General features: G+C 41.6%; 1 protein-coding gene across 1 annotated transcript in view; it reads right to left on the minus strand.

The window, feature by feature from the left end:
* The window catches only part of ASB13 (ankyrin repeat and SOCS box containing 13), a 187,442-nt gene extending 178,195 nt beyond the window's left edge, over positions 1-9,247 (minus strand). Inside the window, exon 1 of the mRNA XM_086918935.1 lies at positions 9,118-9,247. Coding sequence (XP_086775061.1) covers positions 9,118-9,160 — 43 coding nt within the window. The 5' untranslated portion in view covers positions 9,161-9,247. The remainder of the gene's footprint in view (positions 1-9,117) is intronic.
* Between the last annotated feature and the right edge of the window lie 393 nt (positions 9,248-9,640).

The following is a 9,640-nucleotide window of genomic DNA, read 5'->3' on the forward strand; positions in this document are numbered from 1 at the left end:
GAAGACCCGTCGTGACCACCCACTGGGGCACCGCCAGGGTCGAAACGTCGACGTACTTCTAGGCTCAGAAATTACAGGATTCCTTCGAATTTAGGATAGGAATTACTGTATCAATAACCCTCTGACCGCCCAAACTGTATATATGCCCTCACTGTATATATTGTTAACAATTTGATCACTACAAGCACCATTGTCACTAATTTCACTCATCACTCATGTGTAACTTTCGTGTTGACAGTATTTACTTTTGTTTGTTTACTTTGGATATCATTGAATGATTCAATTTGGATAAAAGTAACAATATAAAGTGATTGTTTCATATTAATTTCTTTGGAGTCTATTTCATTTGTATGCTTTAGGATAAAGTATTGATACAAAGTTTCTTCCTTTTGAGTTATTTGGTACCACAAGGTTTGAATGTATAGGTTGCCTTAAAATTTCCTTGCTACTCATTTAGAGCATTTAATATCAACGTAGTTCTTACCCAACATAACCATCTTTCTTTACACACAGAATACTCAACCCATTCCACAACTTCACTGTTCATCGGGGGTCACCAAAATTCCATCCTTAATCTTTTTTTTACTAATAGTCTGTCCCAAATGTCCCTCGTGAGTAATATCAAAAAGTCTTTTATACACCCCATAAGTTGGGACAATTATGTCACCCCACATGACCATGCTCCAGTCACGTTCAGAAAGTTCATACAGTATTTTCCCATAAGGTCGCACAGAGCTGGGTAAAATACTCTCTCTTCGTCCCCCCTTCCTTATCATGGCACAAGACCATTCAACTTCACTCACTACACCTTTACTCCACTGAACTCTTGCTGCAGCTCCATCCCTTTCACGGCAAGCCACTCCCTTTTCATTCACACTTTCCCAATCAAGTGACAAAGATGAAAAACAATCAGCTTGGACATTTCTCCAACCAGGAATATACTTGATGCAATAATTGTACTCTTGCAGACGCGAAGCTAATCTAGCTAAACTTGCTGAACCTTTCCCAGTCCCCACTGGTGATAGAATTTTCAAAAGGGGTTTGTGATTGGTACGTAATATGATGTGACTTCCCCACACTTTGTACTGTAATATTCAATTCCCCACGTTGCTGCCAGAGCTTCTCTCTCAAGGACAGCAAAGTTTTGCTCAGTCATGGTTAAGGAGTGTGAGGCAAAAGCAACAGTCCTCTCTACGGAACCATGCATCTATGACAAAACAGCCCCTATCCCTGTGGCACTGGCATCCGCTGTAATTATTGTCTTTTTCTTTGTATCATAAGGCACTAGTATGTATACTTCATCCTTGATCTGTTGAAAACACTTTTGTTGTTCACACTCCCACACAAAACGTATAGCTTTAGGCAGAAGTACTTTGAAATTCTGTCTTGCTGGCAAAAACATTTACAAACTTATAGTAGCACTCTATTAGTCCCAAGAAAGAATGTTACTGCTCTTTGTCTTTAGGTGGTGGTGCAGATCTAATTGCCAACAGAAAATCTCTTTTAGGTTTGACTCCTTCTGCAGTCAAGGTATGCCCAAGATGCTCAATCTTCTCTACCAAAAATTCTCTACCATTTTTCTTGTCTCAACGCCAAACCTGAATCGGAGAGACGTTCCAAAGCTAACTTCAAACGGACATTATGATTTTCAACCGTATCACCAAACACCAAAATGTCATCCTGAAAGTAGAGGCTGTTGTCCAAACCCTTAAAAACCTCATTTATCATCCTCTGTAAGACACTAGCTGCTGAAGACAAACCAAACAGCATCCTAGTAAATTGGTTAGTGCCTTCCATTGTGATGAATGCTGTAGGGCCTGGACTTACTGTGCAGACATATCTGGTGATATGCATGAAAAAAAACTTTGCACCTTTGAGTAACAAAATCAGTTCATTGATGTTCGGCAATAGAAAACTATCTGCTATAATGTTTTAATTTGAATCCTCTTAAATAAACACAAAATCTCATTTAACCATCCTTTTTTTAGGTAATGATCACGGTGATATCCAATAAGATGCTTTAACTGATTCTATCACCCACTCTCAAGCATTTCCCTAAGTAGTTGCTTCACTTCCTCTCTAACCAGAAAGGGTACTCCCCTAACTTTATGTTGGACCAGAATGACGCCTTGCCTCAATTTTATCTCATGAACACAAAGCTTTTCAACTCACCCATTCATTTTCCAAATATATTCTTTGTTCTTGTAAAAAGTCCTCTAATGTTGTATTCTCCACAATCATAACCTGCATTCGAGCTCGTGGATTAATAATGATGTGCAGATCATACTGATGATACCACCCCAAAACTGAAGGTCCAGATTCAGCCACATACACTTTTCCCCTCGTCCCCTCGTGCACCTGTCCTTGAACACTATGTCCGTATGCATGAACCCGATTATATCAATTTGCTCTTTGGTACCCTCCCGGTTTAATATTTTTAGCTAACAAACGCACAGATGGCCTTTCTTGTAAAAGCATTTTTTAGGAATGATGGTATACAAAGAACCGGAATCCAACATCAGTCCCACAACTTTATTCCTGATAATAGTAAATTTACCCTTAGGGCTATGCGCTCAGCCTGTAGTTTTATGCGTCTCACAAACATCACTGACACACAAAACTCTGCCCATCTGAGGAAGCCTCAATGAACATTTCTGGAATCACTTCCATCACCATTGCTACTTTTTATTTGCCATAATCTTGATCTCTGCACATCTTGATAAAGTGACCTTTACGTTCACACTTTCTACACCCCTTCCCCCAAAGCATAACAATTCCTACAATCAGATGAGTGATGGTTACTGCTGCATCTGTTGCAATTTTTACTAAAGTTTCTACTACCACTAATAGGTTTAGATGTATTCTTGGATGGCCATTTGGACGCCACGGCAACCTCACCATCAAGCAACGAATCCTCCCCAGACCCTTCAGCTTCTTTTAGTTTCATCTCCTTCATGCAGTATTCAGACTCTTCCACCACCTTGGTTATTTCTACAGCATCTTTTAAAGAAGGGTCATTCATGGCCCATAACCTCTCTTGCATTTTTCGACTCTTGCACTGAACTATTAATTGATCCCTGATCATCTCATCTGTCATGGCCCTAAACTTGCACTTGACAGAAAGTTCCCGTAACCGTGTTATGAATTCATCTACTGTTTCTCCAGACCTTTGCGGTGGAGTATAACGTTTATATCTTTGCATAAACACATTGGTACTCTTAGCAAACCTTAGCTCCAACCTCTTCCCAGCTTCTGCATACACATCTTCTATGGCCCTTACTGCCTGATTAACAGATTAGGGTGAACAAAGCAAACACAAGCAGATGATGGACGGAGAGCTGAAAGTTTTCAGACACTCACCCCAGTCACAGAGCTGTGTTGAATCCATCATCATTCTTTAGCTCACTTTGCCACCTCAGTTCAGACCCAGCTATATGCAAATCAGTCTTGACCCTGTGCCTCATGGGAACAGTCCAGCCCCAACTGCCAAGCCAGGTTTTCTCTGAACCGGAAACAAGAATCCTGGGACCTGTTTCTGGGTAATACCCTTCATCAGCCAGGCTAGCTTGAATCCAGTGGCAACGTGAGCATAGGACCCATGTCTGGGCATACCCTGCCAACTTAGGGCGAACAAAGCAAACACTCTGATGAAGAGTCACAAGATGGACTCTATTTCTGAACCCTGCTGAAACCTTCTTTCCCGGTCAATCCGTTCCTTTAACTTAGCCAGCAGCCTTAAACTGAGGTGAAAGGAGTTTTCTCCTCATCTAGCATTCACCTTGTTTTAGGCCTATCACGTTTATTTCCGGAACACAGGGGATCAGTGCTCCTGCAATAAAAAAAAAACATGGCCAATTGCCAAATAGAGACATTTGCCATCCGAATTATGTACACCTATAAGGATACCCATTCAAAATGTCCAGGGACCATAAACTTTTGCACTACTATTTCAATCTTCAATCATTGCCTCACCCATCCATTACAATCGGACCCTTAAACCCAAGAGTATCAGTTCAGATGAATGCTGCTCAGGACCCCAGAAAAGATAGCCTGGAGGAGCAGGCAAAAGTGAAGGGGATGGAAGAAAATCTAAGGCTAGAGGTTGAAAGTTCATGATGAAGAAAACATACATAACACCATGGAGCATAAATACCTTCAAACAGTGTTCAATAGTAGACTTTTTTCAAGAATAACTGATACTGTCTCCACTGTATTGAAGAATTAGCTGACAGACATCATGAATGTGTGCCAAGAACTCCCAGTCTTAGGGAAGGAATGCCTTATTAGGATTTGTGCTTATCAATAATTATCTCCCTAGCAACCCACACAGTACAAGTGACCCATATGGAGCGCCAAAAGACAATCAATGTAGGACTAAAAGAGCAGGTGTGGCTTCCTGGAAGCTGAACCTTAAGTCAAGCATGGGAAATTAGAAAGCTGGCATTGTGTCTAACTAAAGGACAGGCAAAATAGAGTCCTATATTTCTAAACCCTGCTGAAACCTTCCTTGTGGTTCAATCTGTTTCTTTAACTCAACACACCAGCTTTCAACTGCAGTGATCGAAGTGTTCTTCTTGTCCGCCACTTATCTTCTCCTACAAGTTTATTTTCGGATTTATTCCACTGAGATCAGAAGGGCTGTGAACCCATTGTTTCAAAAGATATATGTAAAAACAATAGGAAAATATCAGAACACCTTCAATTAGGCTAAACATAAGACTTATGCTTGTCAACGTACACGTATTCTCAAGGTATGCCGAAACAGAAGTGTTCAATCTGACCCGTCAATGACAAAATTATACCCAAGGTTGAGAAAATTATAGCTAAACACAGAATCACAGAATCATTTAGGAAAAAAAAGATTGACAATATCTTTTCACTCGCCGAGCATGTAGTGACAAGGATACTGTTGAACCTCAGCCACTCAGAACGGGTCGGTTCACATGGCATGCCCAGCTTGAACCTAGGATTAATTTATCTTTACTATGAAAAAGTCTCTCTCCCACTTGTACAGATATTAGTCCACAGACAACATCCTTCCCACCCCTCTCCAAAAGCCCTGGCTTCCTTGTTTTATTGTCACCAATTCCTGGAGATACTCTCTGCATCACAAAAGTACAGCGGTCAGTCTAGATCAGGGATACTCAAAGTGCGGCCCTTTTGACCTTTTATTGAGGCTTCCGGGTGGGATGCTGTTCACTTGACAGAGCAGGTACATTCAGAAAGCTTTGAAACGTACGGGCATACTTTATTTACACGTTACCTAAAGTAATGGTAAAGAAAACAAGGTGTCCTAGAAAACTTATCTTTAGTAACACCTTAGTTTTAAGGACATCTTGCACTATATATGTAAGAACATGATAAACTTGTCGCAAACTTCAAAAAAGTGTATTTTATTAACAGGCATGAGTGTTTTACCTCAGTAGATCAGATTGTATCACTTCATTGAGAGGCATTTATTAGCAGTGATAGTTTGCAAACATGATCTTGGAAACATTCATGCCGCCCCCATTCTCAAAAAGCAATGCCATTAGTGAACCAAGAGGCTAGTCATTTGTCAGGTGACACTTTGGTGTAGCCTTGGTTGTTATATAACTGGACCTACATCATAGTTAAAAAAATAAAACACAAGAGAAGGTTTTGTACAGCCCCCACAATGAACTTGTATATTTAAAGGGCTCTCATATGTAGTTATGAAGTAATAGGAGGCAAAGTGAAATTAACCAATTGCCTAGGATTGCACAATTTCATCAAGAGGGGAAGCCAGGACTGATACCAGGTTTTCTGGTTTCAGAATTTGCAATTCAGACACCAGATGAGTATCTCTTTCCCTATCACATTTTCTATTTGAAGTTAATGCTTGGACTTTAATTCTTGGAGCATGAGAGTGGTTTTGGCAGACAGAAGTCACATGAAGGCTTGGATTGTTGTCCAAGCCATGCATCTGCTTTGTGTCCCCCTACACCTACATTTCATCACCACATCTCTCACATTGCTGGCATAGGTGCAGCCCTCCGGCATGCCACTGACAGTACTTTGTGGCCCCCGCGTAAATGTTTGCGAGTACTCATTCCCTAGATGGAGCAAACACTGCTAACTCCTTACCAAATAGCTTTGAAGCTGTGAAGACTGCCTGAAAGAGTGTGCCAATGGTTGGTGACACCAAAGGACTTTATGTATTACCATTTCACACACCAGAACAATCCTCAGAGCCTTTGTCCTAGTCTCAGAGAAGCATTGCACCTCACCATTTGCTTGAGACCAGTATAGGATTATTTTTACTTGTAAAAATCACACGTTTGGACAGATATACGTGAAAGCCTGATCTCTCCAGTGGAGGAGCATTGTCTTGATGCAGTGCAATGGGTATTCCATGGATGGGACTCGTTTTCTTACGGGATGGTATGCAGGTCTTGATCTCCATGGCTGTGAATTAGACCTTTCCAACCTGAAGAAATGTCCATTGTTTGTCATCCACCTCAAGCGTCTGTCATCCATAAGGGGAGCAGCAAAAATGAAGACAGAAGGTAAGACATGGTGTGGGGCATAGAGATTGTAACTAAATTCACAATACAATACATGGAACACCCAGCAACACAGCATTATTCCTTTAAATCAATCCTTGGAACCCAAACAGTCTCGCAGGTAAGCCTTGGCCTTGACAACTCAAGAGTGACTTTCCTGTGCCAAACTTAGAACTATGTTTCAAACACTCATAAACAACATAGCAGGTAGCCCCTTTATCAGTGGTTGTCCTCGATGGACGTGAGCTTGGTTTGGTCATTAACCAGTCAAATAAGAAGTGATGCTGTAGCTTTCTCCAGACATTTGTCATTGAAGCTGGACCTCTATGCTTCATTCAGTGACGAGGCCTTTGGCAAGGTTTACTCAACCAGAAATTTCACTTGCACTTTTAAGGGCTAAGATACACATTCCCTGTGTTATTGCACTACTAACAGGACAAAAGGTATGCAAGGCTGTCTGTCCCAGTCTGCAAATTAATGCCATGTGAAGATCAATAGCCTTCCACACAGGTACAGATGGAAGAGGTGGGCCCTCCAAAGGATTGCAATAACATCCAATTCAATTTGTGAATCACTCTTTTATGAGGGTGTTAAAACTCAGCTGCCATACGCCAAAGGAAACATCAACTCATCCTTCAACATTTGACCCAGAACAGAGCCAAGACCCACCAGGCTGGCATCCTGATCTCCTTTGAATACGTACTAAATGGCCTCATCGTCGTGAGTGCTTCCTTGACCTAGAACAAAGCCTTGTCTATCTAAAAGAGTATTCTTTTTGAGCAAAAATTTCAATTGCTGCGCGAGGTACCCAAAGTTTCGGATGTAACTCATTCAGACAGCAGCGTAGGAAGGGGGGTGCAGGCCACCCTGGGTTTCATCAATGAGGAGGGGTAACAAAATGGCAAAAATTTGTATGTATTGAAACTTTTTAGTTCGGTCAACAAATGCAAATAAACGCAGCTGAACTCGACGCGGTGGTGACAAGCAATTGCCTGCACGGGCTACCACCTGACCTTGCTTCACCACTGCATTCAGAAGTTCACCATGCCAACTGCACAGTTCTGAAACATCAGCGGGAGGTGGAGCAAATGAAATGCCTGACACTTTGACCTATTGACAGATAAGCCAATGGCAATGATTGTGTTTCCACATAAATACATAGAGGTCTTCATATATTCTGTGGAGACTGAAGTCGATTTCTTGCTGTCTTTTGAGCTCTGTCTTCTAGTGAGTAGGATAATGTATGTGTATTTAATTATCGTACTTAACAATGAGAACTCCATGAAGGTCCATGAGGATGTCACAAACAACTGTTTGGACTATGTCAGTAGCTGAAAAAAAAATCACATAATTTAGCTGTGTATAACAGCTCAGATCAAAATATAGTCAGAAACTGGTCAATGTAGCAGCAAATAATCCAAGGAAATCCAGTATAGTTTGAAGAAGGAGTTTATTCAATTACAACGCCACCCAGCGTAAGGAGCATCCCCTTAAAGACTCCTACTACTACAGTCATGAACTTGGAATCCGTGTTAAGTTCTATTGAGCAGTAGTCTGCAATTATTTCTGATGATGATTTGTTGGTGGTTTGCGATCAGTGTCAAGTATAAAGCAAAGAACCTTACGGTGGATTTTAAATGACATGAAGGGTCCGATGAAGAAAGTAACTTGATTTCTGGCAATTCCATTATAGGTGACAATGAAGAAAATTGATGTGCGCTGGTACTAAGAAGTTTAAAAAGATCTAAACATTTGGAGGATAGTCTGCGGTTCCTCTAAAAATTGTCATTGATCAAAAAAAGTATACTACGAAAGAAGAGGTTTATTATTTCTGTCTTGTGCGTTATAGACGACCACATAGGTGTGTTCTCATCAGGAGCATGGATGGTCCTTGCTTAAAGTAGCTGATATGTTGCAACATTACAATGCTGAAGGAATCTACAATTGCACCTTCCTCAGTGCCTCATCACCCACACTGTTTGCGTACCCCTCAACGTACCTTCATTTGGAGAGCGTCACCCTTCTTGAACTCATCCTTACCTTGCAAACAATCAAAATGCCTCTCAGACTTTCATTGGATCCTAAAAACATTCCTCGCATAATGTTCTATCTCCGCTGATTTCCATGGGCTACCCTCTAAAACCACCTAAACTCTCCCTTCGTAGAGACTACACAGATTAACAGGTATGTGTAGTCAGCCTTCGACCGTTCCCTTATAAATCGCTGCTAGTTCGTACTAGCAAACCAAGAACACACCCAAAATGCCCTGGGTTATCACACACAAGTTCAGGAGTAGAAAAATACAGTCCCTGATCAAGTGCAGTAGGGACCATTCTATATGGTAAAAACAACCGCCACTGCAATGCAGAGATGACCAGCCTAACCCTTGTCCATTTCCTTTCTCCCCTGCATATAGCAACGTTTCTCTTCTTTTAGTAAAACAACCCTGCCTGTCTGATCATCATGGTAAAGCAATCAGACTGCCAAATCCTGCTCCTCCGACCCCTGTAAAACAGGAAGCTTCGCCTACCCCCTCATTTGTGAAGGATAAAAAAAAAAACATGCTTGCTTTCAGTAGCTACTTCCCACACACCAATATCTCCTCCTGCGGTGTACATGGCCATGGCTCCTCTCATTGCTGCCCTTCAGTGCTGGGTAGTTCAATCCTTCTTCCGTCCATCGCATACAGCTCCACTTGGGGCCAGGCAGGATTGCCCAATCCCATTGGAAACACAAACAACTAGCCCGGGCACTCGAAAGGATACACATGAAGCTGCGTCTCAAAACGATAGCCATATTGCTGATGCATAGAATTCATTAATATTAATAAACGACTGGCCTAGTTCGCTAGCCCTGGAAGCCGTCGCTATAATGACTTGTTCAAATGATATAGCAAATTCATTCGAATTTAGCTGTTTAATTGCTCAAACCGCTGTTTTGTTTTCGTTGTTTCCTAACAAACATCAATCAACCGTATTTTCATGAACTGCAGCTGTTGCTACGTCCAAGTCTTAGTCCAAATACCCTGACTCTTCCTCCGATGACTATGCCCCTCCGAGTACTATGCCCTGCCACCGTACTACAGTATTTAGCGTTCTCTGGAAATCTCAATCTCT

This window comes from Lissotriton vulgaris, chromosome 1_1 (genome assembly GCF_964263255.1).
Source record: "Lissotriton vulgaris chromosome 1_1, aLisVul1.2, whole genome shotgun sequence".
Taxonomy (NCBI): Eukaryota; Metazoa; Chordata; class Amphibia; order Caudata; family Salamandridae; genus Lissotriton; species Lissotriton vulgaris.